This window comes from Drosophila subobscura, chromosome O, assembly GCF_008121235.1.
Source record: "Drosophila subobscura isolate 14011-0131.10 chromosome O, UCBerk_Dsub_1.0, whole genome shotgun sequence".
NCBI classification, from domain to species: Eukaryota; Metazoa; Arthropoda; class Insecta; order Diptera; family Drosophilidae; genus Drosophila; species Drosophila subobscura.
In genome coordinates this window covers 15515734-15538931 of record NC_048533.1, presented here as the reverse complement: position 1 = coordinate 15538931, position 23198 = coordinate 15515734, and the positions used below count along the sequence as shown (strand labels likewise).

Sequence of the window (23198 nt, the reverse complement as noted above, 5' to 3'; positions counted from 1 at the left end):
ATTATTATTTTCAAAGAAATCATTTACGGGGTATGAAAAATCGACGTGAAATTTACCTGGCGCCACTGGAATTTTTGTGGCGTATTTACCTGTTGTCGACACCTTAGTTTTTGGTACAAAATTTCGCACCATGAAAGCTCTTTTGTTTTGTTAAGGGAGTTTTGAAAGCTCTTTTCCTTTGCGAAGGGAGTTTGAACAGCTAATGAGAACAACTAAATTTAAAATAAAATATATTAATTTATGATTATGGACAATATATATAAATAAAAGAAAAGAAATAAAATTAATGAAAACACCAGCCATAGGTGATTAGTTAGACGATAATGATGCATTTTTCATCATTTTCCGGTGTTCCTTAGCTTAAGAAAGGAGTAACTACAATATATAAGCCAGAGTATAGCCCCGATTATGTTGTAAAGATAGAAAACTGCCCCAAGCCACTCCGAGCTTAGTATAATATTTACTTATGTTCCCTTTGTGCAATTTTATGGAAAATAATATAATTTTTTTTCCTCATTTGTTGCGCGCGCTATTTTTCAAACATTTTCAATGACATCAGTTAACATACATGTGTTTCTACATGTTACATACATTTACATACTGAACAAAGCTCCAATGCTTCCACAAGGGGTGATTTAAATGAAAAATTTAAATACAAATTTGTAAAATATAAGGTCATAAGGTAAACAATCCAATAAAAATGAGTATTTATACTAAGCAAAATTAATTCTTAAATCTGATTAAATTATTGTTTCAGTGGTGAAAGTCTTTGCAAGCTAGTAATATCAAATAGAACATTAAAATCGAGGAATCTGATTCAAGACTACTGTATATTTACGGTATATTTTTTAAAATGAGGTGTGTTTTTGAGGGACTATCGGTATATTTGATCGATAATTCCGCGGTCACACTGTAAATGCAACCCTGCACCGCCATCTTTCTTTTTCGATCCGCGCACACACCGAGTGACTAGGTGAGCGAATAATTTTTGCTAAATAATATGGAAAAAATGGATATTCAATAACAAATATGCTGAAAATGTGTAACCGAGTGGGGACTGAATGTGCCGAGCATAAAATGCCAAAGGCTGAACGCATGAAAACTGTTCAAACGAGTGATTGAATTGGCACACGTGTTTCGCTTTGCTACGCCTGTGCCACAATGGAAACTAATGTGTCTCTTTATCGTCGTTCGCTTGCAGATCGCGTCAAGATGCAGCTTTTCGTACGTGGATTTGAAACCATCGAGGCTTTGGAGGTGTCCCAGGATGCCACCATCGCTGGAGTCAAGGTGAGCTACAACAACAACAGCAACAGCAGTAGAAGCGCAGCCCTAACCTAATTGTTGTTTTTTTTCGGAATGCAGAACCAGCTCGCCCAGCTGCATGGCTTCAACGCCGAGGAGGTGAGCCTCAACTGCGAGGGCACCACCCTGTCCAACGAGACGCCCGTGACCGCTCTGAGCTCCTTCGAGCTGGACATCAACATTCCGATGCTTGGTGGTAAGGTGCACGGCTCTCTGGCTCGTGCCGGTAAGGTCAAGGGACAGACGCCCAAGGTGGAGAAGCAGGAGAAGAAGAAGAAGAAGACCGGCCGCGCCAAGCGCAGGATCCAGTACAATCGCCGCTTCGTGAACTTTGTCCAAGGCTTCGGCCGTCGTCGTGGCCCCAACGCCAACTCCACGTAAAGTGTGAACCGTGTCCCTGGGATGATGAACAAGTCGCTATCTTTTAATGCATAAAGTTGATGTTCATAAAGTAATTTTCAAAGATTAAACAAACTATTTTACAAATTTCAAGTTGTAAACCCAAAAACCCGACGCGACTCCACGTCCGTGTAATGTTCTCAATTGGTGAAAACGGTCGGCTTGCGGCTGTCGCTTTGGACGTACAATCGATAGAACCAGAACTCGATGCAGCCCACGAACACTGCCACAATGAAGCCCAGCAGCAGCACCAGAAAGCATCCCTGCATGTCGTCCATGTTCACCTTGTGATTCGTGATCTGTCTGAGGATGCTCTTCCCGTTGCACTTGTCCGCGCTGGGCAGATTGGTCCGGTGCCAGCGCTCGATGAAGCCCATGCGAAACATTCTATCAATGTGCTGATTGATCAAGTGCAAGTAGGCGCTCTGCGAGGGCATAATCAACGCAATCTGCTCGTCCACAAAGCTCTCCTTGCCCAGGGCAAAGCGACACTCCTTGTCCCGCTCAAAGTGCTGCTGCACCACCAGCTGCAGATTGATGCGCCAATCGATGTTGATGCGCTCGCCACGCTTCACCGCCTCGATGTCCTCGCCCTGGCCATTGTTGTAGATAATCGCACGGGCCAAATATTGCTTGAAGTCCTCGCGCGTTGTCCTCTGCACGTACTTCTCGAAGAAGGTTCCATTTCGCAGGCCATATTGTGAGATTTCTTCGTGGCGCTGCAGCTGATTCAGATAGTCAACGCCCGGCTGGAACTTGGGAAACGTGAGGAAGGCCACCAGGTTGCCGCAGTACGTGGTGACCAGCACAATCACAACGATCCACCAGAAGCCCACCACCAGTCGCCCGCTGTCCGCTCTTGGCAGGTACATGCCACCTGCCATGGACAGATATTCAATTAGAGATGGGATTGGCTGACCTTTGCGGTGGTTTTACTCACCCTGTTGCAGCAGCGCGCCAAAAATGTACCAGAAGCAGCTCTTGACCGATGATAGACCATGGATTTGGAGCTCTTGCAGCGGCGCAAAGCGATTGATGACATACAGCATGGGTGCCGTCACCAAGATGATGCCCACCAGGCAGCCCCACGTCTCAGTGGTGAATGGAGCCGTAAACAGATAGATGCGCGACACCTCATCCGGCTGGCGAGTGATGAAGGAGTACTTCTGAACACTCACTGGCTGGGTGTAGTTGAAGGGCTTCTTATCGGCATCCTCAACGGTGGCGGCCACTGCGGCCATAAAGAACTGATTGCCCTGAATCATCTCCACCACGCGATAGGGCAGGCCAAAGGTCATTGAACCCAACAACTCGTCCTTTGTAGAAAAGAAAGCCATTGAGTCAGCGAAGGGTAGGGAGTCTTCCACTTACGCTCTCGTTCGTGTTTTGACTGCTGGAATACTCATCCTCATAGGACCTGGCCTCGTGCAGATAATAGCTAAAGTTGAGGGCTCGACTCAGCTCCTTCAGTATCTCCAAGGCAATGCCCTTGTGTTCGACAATGACGCCCTGACTGTTCTTGGTCAGTATTTGCCAGGGCGGGTTCTACGAGAAATGGTAAACAATATTTAGATCTCGATTTATATTCCCGATTCATCCACTCACATGCATTGTCACTATGTCCATGGTGATGTTACGAAAGTGCTGCGCGATGTGTGGGAATGTTAGCTCCTGGCAAACGAATCCCAGCAGTGGGCTCCAGTAGCCAAAATTGACAAACTCAAAGTTCTGGTTCCTGGCATCCCTCGTGGGGGCTACGAGTTCGAAGCGAATGTAAGGGCGGAGCTAAGGAAGGGGAATAGACTGGACTTACCCATGCGAAATTGCCGATTCTCTTGGCTCTTGCCCCAAGTGATGGCTGTCTCAAATCTCCAGCGGGCACAGCTGGCACACTTGCTGTTGGTTTTGAGATAATCCTAACGAGCAATCGGTTTGTATTTTGCATTTTATTAAACGGAAACATCTCTAGCATTACCTTCATGTATTCCAGAATCTCATTCTGCCGCTCCTGCTTGGTGAAACGTATGGACTCCCATTCCTCATCGGAGATCTCACCGTATAAGGACTGCTCCTCGACTGTCATCTGGGAAATGGCCGTCACCAGGGACAGACTTACCTCTGCGATGGTACAGTTGAGCGTGTCCATGCAGTCCGTCTTCGTTTCATTCAGGGCAAAGGCAATGTTGGCACCCTCCGCCAGATTGATGGTCACCGTGCTGGCATCAAAGCCCTGACTCATCTTCTCCAGCACAAAGAACATCCACTGGTTGCCCACATGGAACATGTTCATTGTCTCGCCAATCTCGATGATGTCCTCGTAGTATTTGGACACAACGAGGAACTGCTGATGCTTCTGCTCGTGATTGATGGGCGCAAAGTGGGACAAAGCATGACGCAGTGCCGCGCGTTTCTTCTGCCCCCTGAGGGAGTCGTCAATCTTGTAGAGAATCAATGATATGGGCGCAATGTGATTGGTGGTGCTCTCGTGCGCTATGGACTTGATCAGCTCGGAGTTGTCATCCACTGGAAGGCAAAGAGGATTTCATTGCTGGAGCATTTGGAGTCATGGGTACCCACATATGGTTTGATCCACCAGCACCACTGCCGTCTTCCAATTGAGTATCTGTTGCACCTTGGCATCGAGTACGATCTGTGGCAGCTCATCACCATGCTCCACCAGTGGCACCTGTGAAACAAAGGCAACGGAATGGAACCAGAAACAAACCCGATTTGGCTTACCATCAGCGCTTTATTCAGCGGCAACCTTGGACAGTCGGAGTCTGTGATGGCAATCAGCAGCACTGAAGTCTCCTGTGTGGTCCTATAGAAGTTCCAGGTGTTTGCGCAGTCCGTCACCGTAATGGCAGCGAGAAAATCTGCCATAAATGTACTTAGTAATGCTCCTAGGAACAGCAAAGTTCTCACCCTTTTTTAGACGCACGGCACTCCAGCGAAAGTAACGCACATTTAGGCCGCCGTTCCGCAGGTTCTCTCTGACAATGTCGCTTAGAATCTTCTCGAAATGTGCCATAATATTCTGGCCATGCCTGGCCATGTACTCATGATCCACCACAACAGCTAAACACAGTCTGATTACTAAAGATTTGGGGATTTATTTAAACCGAACTCACCCAGCGATGCATTGGCGCTCAGAAATGAGGAAAAGTCGTTGGCCGCCACAGGCACCGATAGGATGTGGAGCTGAAATCCGAAGAGGAGCAGCAGACAAGCCGATGACCTCATGCCGCCAGGATAACTGAAAGGCAACTGCGGGCGGCCAGGCAGTCCACTCAACGAGGTAACCTCTTTCTGATAACACAAATTTCAATTAAAAACACTCTCGCGAGTGGACTGCATGCAGCAAGCAGTGGGGCAAGCAGTGGGGCGAGCAGGGAGTCAAGCAGTGTGGCAGACAGCGTGTGTGCAGGGCCCATGAAAATTTAATTTGCTGGAGAAAGTGAACTGGAGTCGGCTGAAGGGATTGATTGACGGTTTGCGGTTAGGCGTCGGACAAGCCGCATGAGCTGCCCAAACGTTCAATTGGTCGCAGGTGTTCATGGGATCGTATCGTATCGGATTTGGATGGGGTTTCCCGCTTCGTATAAATAGATATTTGGTGATGATATTTTTGTTAACTTGCTTTATTTAATTATAAGTAATTTTATGAAATTGTTTTTGTCAGAATTGCCTGTATGCGCGATAATTACATTTTACAATCTTACAATGTGTCTGAGCATGAGGGGCGGGAAACTACATGGAAGGGGGAGGAGGAAGGGGTATAGACAGGTATTGTAAATGTCTTAGCTAAAAGTTACAGTTTACTTAGGTTAGTTCTACTGTCTAAGGTCCGTTGAAAATATCGGAATTATTTTTAACTTTTCTTTCGTTTCGCTTTTTTGTTTTTGTTTTTTGGTTGGTGTAAATTGTGTCCAGATATACTTAGGGTTACGCTGATCTTGTCGTCTGGATTATGGCTTTGTATATATCTTTGCTCAAGTGTGTGTGTGTGTGTGTGTTTGTGTGTGTGTTTGTGTGTGTGTTTGTGTATATATAATTTAGCTACAATTACGTCTATAGGTCAATTCCCAAAAATGCTTTCAAATATAAATGCAATACGATTCGATTTTCGCTTTCGATTTGTTGTAAGTTTTGTTGTTGTTGTTGCTGTTTGCGTTGTGGTTCCTTTAGTGTTTACTTGATGTATATGTTTATTACGAGTATTATACGAAAGTGGGAGTATAAGTTGAACCTGTATAAATATATATATATACGAATTAATATACATAGATTGTAGTTTTAGTGTATATATATTTTTGGCTTTGATTTTGGTTTTATTTCTTTGATTTCGTGTCTGTCGCCTGAAAATTCTGTTGAACGTGGTGCAACATTTCATTGGTGGCTGCTTCTCCCTCTCTTTTGCACACTCGCATACAGACACATGTGTATATGTAATCCCAAAAATATTGAATATCGAATATCTAAGTACTACGACTGCGTGGGATAGCGACAGCATTTTGGATCTATTTTCTTTCGTGATCTCTATTTTATGCCGCTTTTACTTGCATTTTTGATTGAAGTTCCATTACCATTACCACCTCATATTTGATCTTACTCCAACTTCAAACCCATTCATCCCGGGTTTATGACTTTTCTCATTCATTGAGTATTGCGCTGAGACGCTCCTCGACGGCGACCTTGCGTGACTTCCAGACAAACTCACAGACAGCTATGACACAGGCCACGCCCATGCCGCCCATTAGCACCACAAAGACACCGCCCACATTGGCCAGTCCCAGTTCGTTGGCCGCCGATGATGACTTGGAGGTTTCCACGCGGCACTTGCCACCGCCGCGCTTCTCCTTCCACCATTTGGTTTTCAGTATGTGCAACTTTCCCTCTTCCTGCAGCTTCAATATGACACTATTGATGGCAGTGCGATAAGGTGAATCTAAAGAGGGGAGTAATCTTTGAAATTTACACAAGATGGATCTATATTTAATGACTTACTTGGTGGTGTGGCAATGCCATAGCTTTTGGTGTCCAACATGCCGCCGACTTGCGTCAGTTCGCAGTTGCGTTCGGTCACATATTCAATGGAGGTCGACTCCATCAGGAAAGCATAGGAACCTGGGAAAATATGAGAATAGAATGGGGACATTTAAATCAAAATTAAGTTTAATTTTCCTCTTTTGGACGCACCTTTGCCCTTGGCCACACGCTCGACGCCTTCGCCATTGCTGGCTGTAAATACGGAGGGACGAGCTGATTCCATGAACGACCACATGCGCTGATATGTGGAGATTTTAGAGTCCTGACAAGAGAAGTTTACAATGAAAATATATATCCATTTCTGAGAAAACTTTTCGCACTTACTCGAAAGAAAGCCGCTGTGCTGCCGCCCTTGAGTGCTCCATATTTGATTCTCGTTTGCTTGGCCAAATCCTCGGCACTCTCGATGGGCGAGTCCATGCGTTCGACAGTCAGAAAGGCAGCCAGATTGGCAGTGTACGAGGAGATCATAATCAGCGTGAAGAACCACCAAATGCCAGCCACCATGCGAGTCGATAGAGCCCTAAAGAAGATTTAAATGAATTAAATCAAAGCAAGAAATGTTATGGGAATTATTCCTACTTGGGCAGAAAATCGCAGCCTTGTTGCATCAGCGATCCAATGGCAAACCACATGCAGTTGAGCAGCGTGAACTGACTCTCCACCTTTTCGCCATGTGCATCGGTGTACGCGGGCCACTCGTAGGGTGTGAATCTATAGAGAAAACAAATTAAGTTAGCAACTAAAAGAGCATTTCATAATCGCAACCCACTTGGCCAGTATAAAGAGCAGCACGGAGACACCCAAATAAGCAGTTGCCATGTAGATCCAAACATCCAGCGACAGGGGCGACAGGAAGGAGAACAAGTTGGGCGGCTGCTTAATGGGTTTGCGATAGAGGATGGATACGCCCAGGTTCATGAAGGGTGTGGTGAAGTCTACAGCTTGTTCCCGCTCAAAGGTGATGGTGAGATCCGCTATGGCCAGATCAGCACGCTGCTCCAGCAGGTCCCGTATCATGCCATTCCATTCGCTAGAAGATGGATTAGGAATTGAATTTAGGAAACTCTTTTTGTGTAGCTGCTATGCTTACCCCGTTAACTTATTCAAGCTGCCATAGCTGCCATCGGGCACCAGTTGGATTTTATAGTTGAAGCCTAGAGACTTGGATATCTCATGGATGAGATCCACAGCATAGCCCTCGAACTGATCGTTGCCACTGAGCGGCACCGCTGACTCCTTGCGCATGCAATAAGGATTGCTCTGCAGAGAGTAAAATAACCATTAAGAAATTATTAAATGATCCCGAAAGACTCGTGCTATATCCTTACCAGTATAGTGGTCACCACCAGAGTTTTATTCTTCAAATTCGCTTCAATTTCCTGCTGCTTTTGGCTGAAAGTGCGCGTAAAGTTGATGCCATCGGGCAGGGTGGAGTTCCAGGTGCCAATCTTCCTTATGCCCGCTGGTGTCAGCTCCACAATGTCCAGCATAAAGTCGGTGCGGAAGCCCTGATGATCGAACTTGATCACATTCGTGAGGCCCTTCATCTCCACAATCTTCATGTAGTTGATCAGGCTGAAGCCGTGCTGCCAGGTGCTCTGCCCGTCGCAGCTGATCGGATGAATGTCGATCTGCTGCGAGGTGTCCAGATCGTGCAGCGCCTTGGCAAACAGATGCACAGCATCGTACATCAGTGCCGTCTCCGAGCGCACTGTGGTCAGGTTGGCCGAACGCAGCAATCCCTTCTCATCGATGCTCCACTGGCGCACCACATCCGAGACGATCTTGTCGTTGATCAGCCGAAAGCCGGTAATGTTCGTGCCACCATAGCGAAACTCATCCAGGTTGACGGTGTGCAGGTCCAGGGACGTGACCAAATAGCTATGGTAGTCGCTCATCATTCCAATCTGCTGTGCCTGCTTGAGTACCTCGTGAATGCGCTCCGTGGAACAATCCAGGACAATGTGGGCCTCAGCTGAGTTCTTGATTTGCTTCAGCAGGGGCCTGTTTGTGGGTGGGGGTTGCGACAATTGTGGGGCATGTAAATATTGCAAGTATATTTGTTCCTTACCGGTAATCCCCGCTGTCGCTTAGCTGGCGCACTGTGATGGGAAACGGTGTCATGCCGTGTGCCTTGAGCAGCTCCTGCAGTCGCACGATGCCGTCATTGTTCTCATAGATTATGGTGAACGTCTTCCAGCCCCAATGCCGTACAATATCCACATAAGCCTTAATTCAAACACACACACACACAGAAGGATGTAGAGAAAGGAAGGAGGAAGCTGCTGCAAATTCATACCTTTGAGAGCGTATTTGGATGCGGATAAAGGTTCACCAGGCAACTCTCACGCCTCAGTCGGTAGTCCCAGCGATTCTCCAAATGTGGTATCTGGAATGAGTGTTGGGATGTGTCTCTTTTATCAAAAGGCTTTCCATTCCTACTATTGCCACTATCCTAGTTTTGTATGGAATTGCATTCCATCTGCCACACATTCACATTCCACAGTTACACATTCACATTCAGTCTCATACTTACTTCCATGTTGTCACAAATACTCTGTACATGGCTGGCGGTATGCGAGGATTGTGGTCCGAATATGGCAGCGACACCAATGTTCAATAAACCGCAAACTGAAAGACAAACAAAAGAGTGCACTTGGTCTATATAGAACGAGTTGGAGTACGAGTTGCAGTTGCAAGTAGTTGGGTGGACTCGGAAACATCATTATCATTCCAATTCCCGCCCAAAAATCCAATTGACAATCAAACCAAACCGCATAAACTCCTACTTCGGATGGCAGAACACATGTTCTTCCGCTTGCAGCACACAAAAAAGTTTTGTAGTTCCCTGCCTAATGGCAAATTGAGTGAAACACAAATCCCCCAAAGAGCTTAAAAGTCACAAAAATTGATTTTCAAGTAATATGCTTGGTTCCGTTTCCATTCTCATCCTCATTCTCATTTTCATTCTCATTCGTTTGCCATTTCCCAATCCCCAATCCAATTCCCTGCATCTGTATTGTGTGGGGGCGGGCGGCAGATAATCTCAAGCTTTGAGGTTGACTCTGGCTACCACGGATTCACCAAAGAAACAAAAAAAAGTAAGGGAAAACTTACAAAAAGAGCCCCACAAGTAGCAGCCGCCGCACAGTAATGTGGCCTGGGGGCTAGGGTAATGTTCAGTTAGCCTCGTTCGCATATTTAAAATGCACTTGAGTATGACATAATTTCATTTCGCCTTTTTGGCGTTTCCTTTCAACTTGGCAGCTCCCTGCCAGCTAAAACCAAGCCTCGCATCCACATTCCCATGACAACCCTTGCCGGCTGTCTGTCAGCATCCTTTGCCTCATCAAACCCACTAAGCACGTGTAAGTGCAGGTGCGGCTGCTGCTGCTGCTGCAGAGATGCACTTCGATGCTTCGAGTCGGTGATGCGGTTAACATCCTCATGGGCACACACACACATGTGTGTGTCTCTGCATGTGTGTGCCTCAGCTTTGGCTCAGCCCAGCTCAGACCGGACTCGTTACTGTCGTGCCTGGAAAAGTGTTTTGGCTCCGGCTTCTCTTAATGGGCCGCAAGGTATTTTTTTTGGGGGGGGTTACATACAACCTTCAGCGTCGTTTGTGTCTCATTTATCACAGGAATATTCGACAGTCGGGCTGGCTCCCTTTACGCTCCCCTCCCGCTTTACGACTCATCTTCAATGCTTAACTTTTGGCTTCTCTCTCTCTCTCTCTGCGCTTTCTTCGAGATATTAAACTTGAAAGTGCATGCTGAAAATTTGCTGAGCTTATCATCAAACAATGCTCGGATTGCTCCCCTGATGATGTTGATTTGATTTTGATGCTGCCTTCCATTAAACGTAATTTTAAGCTTATAAAGATAATAGTTTTAGTGCCCCGAAGTAGGGGCAGGGCTGTGCATTTTGTTTCCATGGCAATGCAGACACAGGATCAAGTTGGAAACTCTATAATGCTAAAATATGTTTATAATTGAGTACAAAATAGCCAGCTTTTACTCTACTTGATTGGATTTTGACTTCCATTACCCCTGCCTTTTGCCAGTATTTGTTGCAATAAATTATTCATGATTTATGGGCGCCAGAAATGTGCAACAATGGCAGCAAATTGCATTGATTGGAAGTTGCAGAACAAGAGGGAGGGAGAATGTTCGCCCCAAGGCGTCAATTAACATAACATAAATCGCAAATCAAATACGGATGCAGATGCGGATACCAAAAAGAAACAAAAGGCTCCAAGTAAAGAGATAAATAAGAAAAATAAAAAAGGGGAAAGACAAATGCAAATCATCGCAGAACAAAGAGCAATGGATATGGGGGAAAATGTGCAAATCAAATATGCAGGAGGTAAAAGCAACACCTGTCATGGCCCCACCCCCACCACTCACCCCGTTTGCCGGCATGGAAGCTGTCGAAGGGGGAGATGCGCTCGATCTGGGCCACCAGCTTGGAGCGCGGCAGAATGGAGCGGTCGGCATTGATGCGGTCCACGGCCTGGCGGAAGGCAAGCTCCTGATGGTCATCCGAGGGATGGAAGAGCCCACCTGCGGCGATAAATGATACAAAAAGAGAACAAGATAAAGGTAAAATCATGTTACAGATATGTAAATACAAATGTGTCCAATATTTTTTGCATGCAGTGGGAATGGGAATGGGAATGGGGAACTGAAGCTAAACCGGGTACGGGTAAACAAACAAAACACAGATACACACTTACACACTCGCGTATTTTTAGAAAACACACACAACCACGCACACACACACAAACATTTATACAGAGGCACGCGGCGCTCTTGATTATGACGTGAAAAAAATCGATACGCGTAGCAATGCGATGCGTAAAATTGGATGGAATTTCGGATGGCAGCGGTATTTTGTGACAGCCACTCAAGGATACATATCCGCAACTCACCAATCTTGATGATGTCTGGCAGAGCCTCCGACTCGCGGCAATTACAGATTAATTGTAGCAGCAGCAGCGCCAGCGGCAGCACCAGCAGTCGCCTGTTCTCCTTGCCTCTCCGTCGCATCTTTGGATGGCTTTCAATCGCAGTTTTCAATTTCAACTTAATAAATCACTTGCCGCAATTGACGCACTTGTCAGCAGAGCACTCGGTTATCTTTTCGTGTCTAACAACAGATTCCAAGCATTTTCTCAAGGCGGCAAATTCCGCTCTGTTTTTCTTTTGCTCAGTTGCTGCTGTTTGGCTTATCTCTTTGCTGATTGCCTGCGCTACCGTTTGCTGTGAGGATGGAACATCCACTGAGCAGGCAACCTTTGATTTGCCTTCTTTTATCCTGTTGCAGAGCCTTCAGCTTGGAGTGGGCCCCACGGTGGTGGTGGTGGTGTATGTGTGGGCCAGCATCCAAATGCCGGCTGACAGTTTGAACAGCTGCGCAGTGGATGCTGAGCACGGGCCAGGGTTACATTACCATGCTGCTCCCTCATTGCTAGGAAGCTTTCCACTTAGGGTAGGAAGCTGGTGGGAAAACTCGGAAAAACTCTTAACTGAAAATCGCTTTGGTAATGTGCTTTGTGAAGCTTTCAGTGAGCTTGCGGGGAAATATTCCTTTGGGAAATGAAAGTGAAATGTGTGAGAAATGGAAAAGTGTAATTTTGGATTTTATATTTTCACAAAATTCACCAATAAATATGTACAATAAATGATCCAGCAACAACTTAACAATTAAAAGTGGCTCTACATTCCCGTATGATTAAAATAAATATATTATAAAATATTGCAGAGCACATTACCACCCATTCAATCCTCACAACAGCGAAAATACTTCAGTCTTTTCATTGAATGGCATGAATTAAATCCCAGCTGACATTAAGCCCGATACTTTTGGCCTGAGCTGAGATTTTCGGCTGATTTGAGCCAATGAATGAAATGCCAATGCCATAGGGTTGGGTTGGGCTGGGGTTCCTTTGAAAGCAGCACAAAAAGTAGCATCATCCTCAGCCTTTGCCCTTAAGCCTGGGACCCACCTTCGTCATAAGCTCTTTTCACATGCCGAAGAGAAAAAGGATTAAAAAACATAAAGGAAGCTGCCAACGAAACAGTAGCAAATAAATAAAACAGAGAAGCTCATTATGCCGTTGACCGCGTTCCTACGGCTCAAAGTGCACGGACGACACAAAAGGACAGACAGAGAAAGAGTGAGAGAGGGAGTGAGAGAGAGACGCGGATGCGGAAGTGGAAGCGAGAGCTGGAGCAGCAGTGGCAGTGGCAATGCAATGGCCATGTGAATTTGCAGGCGCGTAAATGTGCGAGTATTAACAATTTAACAAACAAAAGGCAGGGGCCATTAATAACACACAGCTCTGCTGCTTAATATACACAAATGCACTGAAAGAAATTGAAGAACTAACTAAGAAAATAATTAAGTAAACAATTCGTGGAATTTCTTTGTTATTTTTTAATATTTATTTTAATTTTTGTGGCATATAAAAACATGTCAAAAGTCAATTTTGAATTGTAAGCGCGCTACCTTGACTTTGTTTTGTTTTTCCACTGTACATACCCATATAGTATGCCATTGTATGTGTGTGTGTGCCTGCTGCTGCTCTGTTTGTTGTTGGCCATAAATACAGAATGTCGTTTTCGTGGGAAATCGTAGCAAGTCGCGCTTGGAAATGCGCAAAAATATCATTGAGCTCGGTTGCCTCCTCAAATGAGTTGGATGGAGTCCGTCGCAGAGTGGCAGCGAAATGCCAACGCGAACTGCATGTGTGTGTGTGTGTTTGTGTCTGTGTTTGCGTTGTGTCTGCGTCCGTGTTTGTGTGTGTTTGTGTGTAATCATGCATATCTTTTGGCAGTGGGTTTTTCGGTTAGTGCCTTATTTACATTCGCCGGAAGCTGCTGGTTTTGCTTGTTTCCGCTTTCGTCTGTGCGACTTCATCACCATCCATTCGTTTCACTCCTTCTGTCACACTCTCTCTCTCTCTCTCTCTCTCTGTGTTGTGTGTTTTCTGCTCTTCCGCTCAGTGTATTCTTGTCGCCGCGCGTTGTCGTGGCAATGAAGTAGAGCAATGGACTGGCTCATTAATTTCAACATAACGCGCACATGGCCAACCCAAACACAGACATGCCGCACATAAATTTCACAATACACACAGATACACACACTCACACACACAGATAGCGAAACTACTGCATAGTTTTGGCTCTGGCATTCGGCGGTAATTATTTTAAATTAAACCCGGAAAGCACTTTTCCACCAGGTGCTCCCAAAAGTGTGCAGCGCATTATTAGCATCAGAGTCAGTGGAATTTCCACCATAGAAGTACGAGTATCTGTGTGTTTGTACGTGTAGCTGTGTGCGTGACCCTGCTTGATGCTCTCTTAAGCATGAGAGTGCACTTTGATTTTGTTTGCTCGCCAGACACGCAGAACCCGAAGAACTTGAATGAGGTCAGAAGTGTGACTGGCTTTTTGACTTTCTCCTCCATCTGTCTGTCTGTCTGGCTGGCTGTCTGTCAATTGTCTAGCCTTCGTCAGCCCTGCCATTGGGTTTGTTTTATTATCCCCCAAATGCTGACAAGGTTTGTTGGCCATGTCCGAGACATTTAGGTCTAATAATGTTCCCTAAGCCGAATAATATACATTCGACCCACATGAAGGTCAGCCCGGAGCAAACTAAAATATTTATACTGTGCAATGCATTGTGGACAATTTCTGGGAAATGCCGAGCAGAGCATCCACTTGGAGTGGCTGAATTGTGATGTTCCTACTGTTACGGAATGCATTTATTATATGCAGGTTGCTCGACAGAATGTGCAAAAGAATGTGAGTTGTAGATGCCACACAATGTTCCTTATGTTTTGTACCCAAATTAATTTCTTGCTCTTTTTGTGTGCACTATTTCAGCTTTGAACATTGCCTGACATTCAGCAACCGAAACCCACCACAACAGACAAAACCACAACAAGAGGAACTTTCATTAGTGGCTTCGCCATGCTGATATTACGACGTCCTGCTGCATCTATCCCTCTGCTTTGTTTGGCTTTTCATTACACACACAAAAAAGAAACGAAACAGAAAAAATATAAAATGAAACAATTGTTGCCGCTTTGTGTTTTCACTTTTAATTAATTAGCCGCTTAACCATTTGCGGCATGCAGCAAAGTGATTTGCAGAATGTTTGCTATTAAGAGCGAGCATTTTTAACTTTAAACTTGAATTTGTTTCGGGGAAAGCTTTTAATTTATATTTAATTCCGACTCTAGCTGGAAATTAAATTTGCCCTGCAGCTCAATTCATAATTTCATGAGGCAGGGCTGTAGTTCCGAAGTAGATTCCGGAGGGCATTTCGGGGGGCAGCTGCTGCTGCGTCTCCTGTCAATTAAATGGCGCACAAAAAGCCACTCAAGCTGCTTTTAGTGCGCTCTCTCTCTTAGCGGCGCTTTGCCTATACATATTCTCCATATTCTGTAGTTTTTTGTACGCTCCAAGGACACTTTTATTAGTATTTTTAGTGCATTCGACAGCAACGTCACAGGTCTGACACTGATAGAGAGATGACTAGCAGCACGAGGACAGAGTCGACCTGCGACGAGTGGCACACGTCAGCCTGGAGATGACCAGGGAAACATTGAAGGACAATGTATAATTCCCTCTGCCTTGTTTCTGTTTTACTTTTACTCTGCCCCAACGTTTATAAGCGCCTTCAAATCCACTTTGTAAGTCATTCCTTTGGCAATAAAGGCGAAAGTGAGTGCCGCTAATATAAAATTGAATTTAAATAAATGGAGTCGAGGCCGTAAAAAGCCGAAAAAGCACGACGCCTCGCCTCGCCAGACGTCTTCGATTCTGATTTGATTTGTTTGCGTGGGACGCACGAGGCGCCGCCTGCCACACGTCTCTTCGGTGGCACACGCCCAGCACTTAGGCGCCATTTGATATGCAACAATCTTTGGCAGCATACCATACCCAAAAAAAAGAGAAACAAAGTGAAGGAAAAGCAATAAGAAGCAACATAATCATCATCAACATAATCATCATCAGCAGCAAGAGCAGCGAAATGCCGGAGAAGGAGCGGTTCGAGAGCTTCGGTTGCTCTTTGTAATAAATCTTTGAGAAAAAATGTGGCATGAAATCGTTTTAATTTATTCATGCCACGCGCGTTCACTTTCTGCTGATTGAGGGTTGTGGGGGCTGGCATGAGGATGAGGATAGGTTACAGCGATTGATTAAAAATGCAAAGGACTGCACTGCGCCGATCCTTGAGGCTCCAAGTAGATACACATCGACATGCAGGTCTCGGGCAAGCCTGCCGCCTGGCGTCTCCTTCCCCACTGAGCCTTTGGCTTTGACTGTGGCCACATTATGCAAATGTTGTTCATACAATTTGGAGGCAAGCTGCCACCGTTACGGTGTTACAGCTACTGTTACGGCCTCAACTTGTGCCGCTGCCGCCGCCACTGCCGCTTGGCTCTTTCATTAATTAGACGACAGCCTGTTAGCCAGCTAATTAAAGAGTCGACCTACAAATTGCCAGCTTGTGTGTGCCATGTGGGATAGATTTAGGCAATTAGCCTGCACACTTTACTCACAATCCTTTTCCAAGTGTTCACTGGCTGGGATTTATCCAACTCACTTCCTGTCGCCCATCCCTTTCAACCCCTTCCGTCAGTCGTGTACCCCAACAAACAGCCAGCGGAAATTTCAAATGGCTGCCAGCGCAGCTTACCTTTTACAAAAACATCTGGCTGGCGCCGCTGCTGCTCCTGCTCCTTCCCAGCGCGTGTCCTTGCCTCCCAGATTGTACAATTTCCCCACTCACCAGCTCTGACAACGGTTGAGAGTCTATTAAAAATGGATTATCAGTGTGATTGCCACCAGTCGTCGCCATGAGCAGTGTCAACCGAACAAGTACAAGTAAATACAGCAGCTACTACGAGTTTATTCCCCACCTATAGCTACAGCGCTCCCAGTTGTTTGAGTTTAAATGTTTCAATTAGCCAGGCTCACCTGGAGCTCTGGAGCGGGCACACCATGAGGCTGACACTCGTCAGAACTTGTTCGTGTGAGTGAGCTCCGGCCAAGCCAAACAAAGTTCAGATGAAAGTTGTACAGAAATTGGTTTTGGAATAGTTTTGGCTTGAGGGTTGCGATTAAATCTTCGTGATGAAATAGTTTCCTCAGCCCAAGTGTAGATGGGTTTTTGGTCCTGACATATTTACGACCAACAGCCAATAACCCCGCAGGCAGCCTCAGACGGTTAAAATTCTTGTTTGTTCTTTACAATTTCCTTATGCCTCATGGCCGACATATGAACATATTTTAAATTACCCATTAAATGTACGTTTTTTTTTGTATTGCATTTCGAATTGTTTTGCAGCATTTACAGATTTTTGAACATAATTTCTTGGTTGCTTAAAGCAATCAAGGGAAGTGCGTATCCGTTGACATTGCCACTGCTCGAGGATGCACTGTGGAGGCAGCTAGTGCAAAGTAAATAAGCGAAAGTATTTGCAGAAAATGCTACAGAAGAGAGAGAGAGAGAGAAATGAAATGTAATACCATCTCCCAGCTATTAGCCATACCATCAGCCACATTGAACTGTGAAATTGTAGACATTTTTTCCTTGCTGAAATCGATTGAGATGTGAGATGCTTTCATAAGAGCAACTTTTGGCCTGGGTCTGATCAAACTGCCTGCCTTTGAAATTTACTAAATGACAAGGATAATCCATGGGGGATAAGAGCCGAGACACATGTGAACAGAAGGTAAAACCCGTGAGCTGTTGGCTGATGTGGAAGTGTTTGCTTTTCACTCACCTTCATTCCTCTCTCTCTGCCAGTTCCCCAAGGCGTTTAGCACTTTAAATACCAACCTGTTTCAGCATCCAACAACCTACCGTACACGCTTCTGTATGTTTTTTATACTCTCTCTTACACACACAAAAATACACAGAGGTGTGTATATGTATAGGTACACGCATAAGCTGAAGTCTTGAATGAGGTGCAACCCTCTTCAGTGGCACCATCTTGTGACTGGGGAAAGAGTTGTGAGAGAAAACACACAGAAATGTATACACCCACGCAGGCAGTCAGAGAGATGCCCATGCACAGAGACTTGTACATGGGACGAGCATCTTCATCATCATCGCATGCATATTCATGATTGCTGTTCAGCATTCCCCATCTGCCTGCCCCCGGACTCGGGCTTGTTGCTCCTGCCGGCAGTTATGCAATCGAAAACTTTGCACTGGCCCGCACTGGAGAACGCTTAATGGATTCCACTGACTTTGCTATACAATTTAATAGTAGAGAATCCCTGCCACATGCCTCATTCAATTTGGAGAACAAAGTTTTGGGCTGAATTCAATCAACACCCAACAGCAGTCGACTGGACTGGACTGCAGACTGAACTAAAGAATGTTTTCGAAAAACTTTTCGAAATTATTATTTTCGTGTTAAATGTTTTTCTGTGTGCACGGAAAAACTTGTTTGGTGGCAAAAGTTTTTGATTGTCTGCCCCGAAAGCTGGCACGGCAGGAGGCAGGCGGCATGTGGAAAGTAATTACCATGCAAGTGTTGAAAATGTCTGACAGAGTCTCTGCATGTGGTGGCACGTATCCCTTTGCTCGTCGATGTGTATGTGTTGGCCTCATCAGCTGTGGCATTTGACTTCTGACTGTGTCGTAAAGTTGATCCTGTCCCTGTCATGTTTCCTTTTGCCTGTTTGCTAAACTTGTCAGCGCTGCTGCTGCTGCTGCTGGCAATTTGTTTAATTAAATGCTCTCACACACACACACACACACACTTCCCACAAACACTCACACTTCCGCTCACATTCTCTAGCTTTCAATGGAAAGTTAAATTGCATTATAAACGACCAGAACCATTGAGAGGAAAGCTCCCATCCAAAAACTCATGCAAATATCAGTTGCAGCTCCTGTCTCCCATCTGGCTCTTTGGCCAACTCTGGCGTTATGGTGGCAGGTGTTGACGGTTTTAATTTAGCGTAGCGCACTTTTGGCGCCACACGGCGCGCTCTTTCCAAAAGTGGGTCACTGGGGATTCGACTGGCAAAACGGAATGCTGCCAGGCAACGCACCAACCGGGAGGATAACAACTTCAGTGCTGTGCAACAAACAATTTGATTATGAAAAGAGACTTGCGACTTCTGATTCAAGGCTTAAACGACAATCACAGACTTACGACTTAATACTCAAGACTCTCAGACTTTAAGACTTTTATGCTCAGACATGGATAGAATGAATGAATGCTGAAGAATCAAATGATAAGAGGGAAACCTAATGCTCAGGAATCTTATGTCATAGCAGTGTGGAGTACTCCGCAATTTCATTTGCATAGAGTTGTCTTGTTGGATGGTGTTTTGCTGATTTGTTTGTAGTTTCCTTCAGGCCATGTAATACCAGAGTCTGGCTGAGCCTTTGCTCTATTTTCTTAGGCGCGTGGCCCCATATTATCACTTCTATCGCCCTGATTACCATGTGACAATGTGGCACACAAAATAAAATCAGCATTTTTGTCTTGTCAAGTGTTGGCTCTGCTCTAAAGCTGGCCTGAACCCACCCGAATGGAGCTGAGTTCGCTGAAACGAAATGTCCTGCAGGCACACACAAGTTGCTGCCAAAACAGGACACGCATCCTCATAGACATTCTTACTATTTCGAACTACTCGTATTTACATGCGCCGAAGAACACGTTCCGCCTCCCCAACAAGACGCCACGAAAATGTTGCCAAAAAATAACTTTCGTCGTGGATGGCTTTAAAGGCTTGGGCCCGTTGAGGCGTTCAAGGAACTTTCAGGGATGCCAAGAAATTGAAAGAAATAACGACAGTTTGTTAGTTTCTGGCTGGCTTTCATTAGGTAGCCTCGACTGTGACACAACGTCGGAGCAGGCGATGAGTGGACTTTTCGTTCTTTGCCAACTTTAATGGAAGAATGAGCAATTTGAAGGACGAATAGTTGGGAACTTCTAGAGAGACACTCAGTCAGCCAAGACGAAGGACTTTAAGTTGAATTTAAATATTTAGTTATCTGTTTGTGGTAAATTGATAGATGAAAGTGGGAAACTAGATAACCGATTACAGTGAAAAACGTTCATTATTTTCGCTGGAAAACCATAGCTATTGTATGTGCCAGCACGTGAAACATTGTATCGTTAATAGCACCTACACATTCCTGGAACGCCCCTGCCATTTGCGCTCCTAAATATATGGGAAAACTTCTTAGAAAAGCCCCTCTGCTCCTTCCACCTAAACTGTTTGCTCTTGCCACAGAAATGTTGTGGGGAAAATTCAATTTCGTTTGTTTATGCGCAGAAGACTAATTCAAATGCAAAGATAAGGCACAGCATTGAGGACTCGACTCGTACAATAGATGGATACTTCAGCACGCTTCCTTCTCGCTATCACACTTTCAGTCTCCCTCTCCACTATCTCTCTCACACACACACACACTCTCGCGGAGCACACGCATATGCTGATAAAGTTTTAGCACCTGTAAGGGAGGAGCTCGGGTAGGGGATGGGAAAAAAAAAGTGGAAAAGCGAAAAGAAAAGTTTGCCATTTACAGCCCATCAAGTCGGCTTCAATTTCGCCTACCTTTTGTTTGGGCCCAGCCTCAGCCTCAGCCTCACCCTCTGGCCTTGCCCCTTAACTTTCACCTTTCCGCTGCCTCCCACAGCCACTCCGCCATCCCCACTAAGTTGTACAGGTGTTGGTGTGTGTGTGAGTGAGCCTTTTGCTCTTTGTTTGACACTTTTGGCCAAGTTTATGCGCTTTTTACAACATGTATCCTTTTTGCATGTCGACTTACTGTTCTGGCTTTGGCTTTCACCATTTTATTGCATCAACAAAAGGTTTCTGAAGCACTCAAACACACACACAGGCACACAGCGAGCTCAAAATTTTGGAAAAGCAACAGTCAGGTCAGGTCTGTGGTTGGAAAACTTTGATGTAAGCCCGGCTGGCAGAGGTAATCTAATGTTTTACCCGTGGCCTGGCGCTGACTTCTTGTTCTGCCCGTTCTGTTTTGTTTAAGTTTTGTGTCGTGACACAACACTGAATTTCAATTACTGCCAGGCCGTGTCCTTGCCAAGGGAAATGACTGGTTCCAAGTCAGCCTCCATCTGGCCAGCCTCAATCTGCTCGACGCCGACGCGTTTTCAGGCCTTAAAGCTATCCAGACGCTGCCGAAAATTTGGTCCACAATTTATGTGCTCAATGTTGTCCAAGTGTCCTTGTGGGACTTGTGCTCCACATGCACCAATACACACACACAGCCAGCCAGTTCGCACTTTATTTTCATTCCGAGCCTATCGCATGGGTTTATTTGATTTTGGTTTCGCCTTTGTGAAGTTTTTTCGCCCGCTCCTCACACTCATAACTATCGAAAAAGGCATCGGGCAGTGTGTTTGTTCTGGCCTGACCCCGTAGGCTCATCTGCCACCAATCGGGACGCTCCGCTCCGCTCGGGGGTGTAATGGCAGGCCCAAATATTAGTGCAATTTCCACGTTGACCAAAAGTTCAATTCATTTTGCACAGGGACGTGTCGCAGCTCCTCAACTGTTTTCATAAGAATTTATTGCTTTTTCTTGGCAACTAAGTGGATCAGATTTCTCTTCACAGCCCTGGCCATTCCTGTGTGGTGTGTATTGTGTAATATGCCACAGATTTAGTGCTGCTGAAATTACTTTTGCTTTTGTTCATCCTCCTTCGTTTTCAAGCGTCCTACCATTTTTCCCCAATTTTCTTTCTATCGTATTGAAAATTGAGTTGGGTTTGAGTACTCCAAGGCAGGAGGAAAAGGCATCCACAGACCGCAGACTGACAGCTGGGTGGGCCAGTGCTTAGGTAAGATTTCCCCAAAATCAGATTGTTTCTACTCCATGGAAACGGTACAGGAAATTTGTAGTCTTTAAGGTCATTCCATGCCTCTTACTTTCTGAATTTTGCTTCCGACTTCGGTCCTGTCAATGAGAGTGTTTTCATTAGTTTGAAGTTTTAGTTGTTTTGCCTTTTTGCATATTTAAGCTCTTCTCTTGATTTATTTTTCCTTTGTTTTTTGTCTCTTTTGTTATAAACAAGTTTGCTTTACGCTCTGAATTTTGCCAACAATGAATTTTCCAAGGATTAAACACAAAAACGACAAACTAAAAGTTACGCTAAAACTAAGGAAAATTTATGGTGTGGTTCAAGTAGTTTTTGAACCATAAAATTGAATTTCAAGCAGATTTGCTGTTCAATCTTTGAGACTGCATCGTTAAGGATTACTTTTATAGTAGATTATGGCTTTATATTTATTATTTACATATTTACAGAATTCTAGATACATTCCCATACAGATTCCCACGTACCGGCAATTTGTCTGCTTGGACATAATTTATTGTTTAATTTCTCCTAATTAGAAATTATACTTAGGTGCTTCTCTCCATCTAAAATTTTCTCAATTACGCTCTGCTTATTATTCATGGGATTGTTTATTGTCAGCACTTAATTCTGCCGCCTCCTGGCCGTCCTCTTCCCAGATGACTAGCCACAATTTGTGGCCCTGGACACATTTACACTCGAAATGCCTTGGCACAAATTTGAAATGCGATTCGAGGCTTGGCTTTCATTGTGTGTGTACCAATGACGTCACTGAAATTCATTTTATTTATGCATAACGTATTTCAGGTTCTGTGTGTGCGTGCAATTTAGTGGTCATAAAATCTGGAAATTGCCCTGCAAATTCGGAATGAAAATGTAAACTACAGATTGGTCGCCTTTTGTATCTGTGTGTATGTATCTCAAAATATGTAAGCATTTCCTGTGCGTATTGATTTTCATTCTGACAGCAAAGCAAAAATATTTATTGTCAGCTCAAGGGAACGGTGCTCCGGACACCCGAGAGAGCCGAGTGCCGAGAATGCCAGCCAAGTTTTGCACACAAATTGTTCCCAGGCGACAATTTGATGCTGATGATGATGGGGTCTGGGGTCTGCCTTTTCCACCTTCCCACTCCCCTAACGGTTCAGGGAGCTCCGTCAATAGAATCAACGCGGCAAACGAGAAATTTAACTGAGCCAGCAAAAGCCAACTATTGCGTTGATGGGTTCATAATTATGGCCATGTCCTTGCTTCATGTACACCCAGAAACATTTCTGAATGCTGACATGCATTAATATTGATTGTTGCTGTCGCCAGAGCCGCACTAATCAGAGGGACATGTTGGAAGCCCGTGTGTACCCCGTACCCGTGACATTGACATGAGCATCCTCATCGAGCCTCGTTCCACAATTCAACTCATCCTTGTCCACAGCATCGGCAACAGCATCGCCATCGTCGTCAATGTGATGATTCGCCATTCCGTTTTCAGTGTCATTGTCATTGTCAACGCCCCCAATGAAATTACATGTTACATATCGCATTTACATGGCTGTCATGTAGTTTTCTTTCTG

General features: G+C 45.1%; 3 protein-coding genes across 3 annotated transcripts; 1 reads left to right on the top strand and 2 right to left on the bottom strand.

The window, feature by feature from the left end:
• The first annotated feature begins 896 nt into the window (after positions 1 to 896).
• LOC117898704 lies at positions 897 to 1791 on the top strand. The gene is made up of 3 exons (XM_034808322.1): positions 897 to 973; positions 1202 to 1290; positions 1366 to 1791. Exons 2-3 carry the CDS (start codon positions 1213 to 1215, stop codon positions 1684 to 1686), a joined length of 399 nt encoding a protein of 132 aa, XP_034664213.1. The 5' UTR covers positions 897 to 973; positions 1202 to 1212; the 3' UTR covers positions 1687 to 1791.
• Positions 1757 to 5025, bottom strand: LOC117898707 (ionotropic receptor 93a; the record flags this gene model as incomplete). Its single annotated transcript, XM_034808324.1, has 10 exons — positions 1757 to 2581; positions 2645 to 3020; positions 3076 to 3249; positions 3310 to 3458; positions 3518 to 3620; positions 3680 to 4227; positions 4282 to 4390; positions 4444 to 4580; positions 4630 to 4782; positions 4836 to 5025. Coding segments are annotated over 10 exons (2676 nt in total), but the record flags the coding sequence as incomplete, so codon positions are not given.
• Positions 5026 to 6112: 1087 nt separating this feature from the next.
• Positions 6113 to 12113, bottom strand: LOC117898693 (glutamate receptor ionotropic, kainate 2). The gene is made up of 13 exons (XM_034808307.1): positions 11690 to 12113; positions 11166 to 11321; positions 9293 to 9387; positions 9056 to 9145; positions 8828 to 8985; positions 8085 to 8760; positions 7847 to 8016; positions 7526 to 7786; positions 7336 to 7467; positions 7078 to 7276; positions 6904 to 7015; positions 6712 to 6831; positions 6113 to 6652 (listed from the first exon to the last, which is right to left on the bottom strand). The coding sequence occupies exons 1-13, from the start codon at positions 11805 to 11807 to the stop codon at positions 6357 to 6359; spliced, it is 2583 nt and encodes an 860-aa protein (XP_034664198.1). The 5' UTR covers positions 11808 to 12113; the 3' UTR covers positions 6113 to 6356.
• Between the last annotated feature and the right edge of the window lie 11085 nt (positions 12114 to 23198).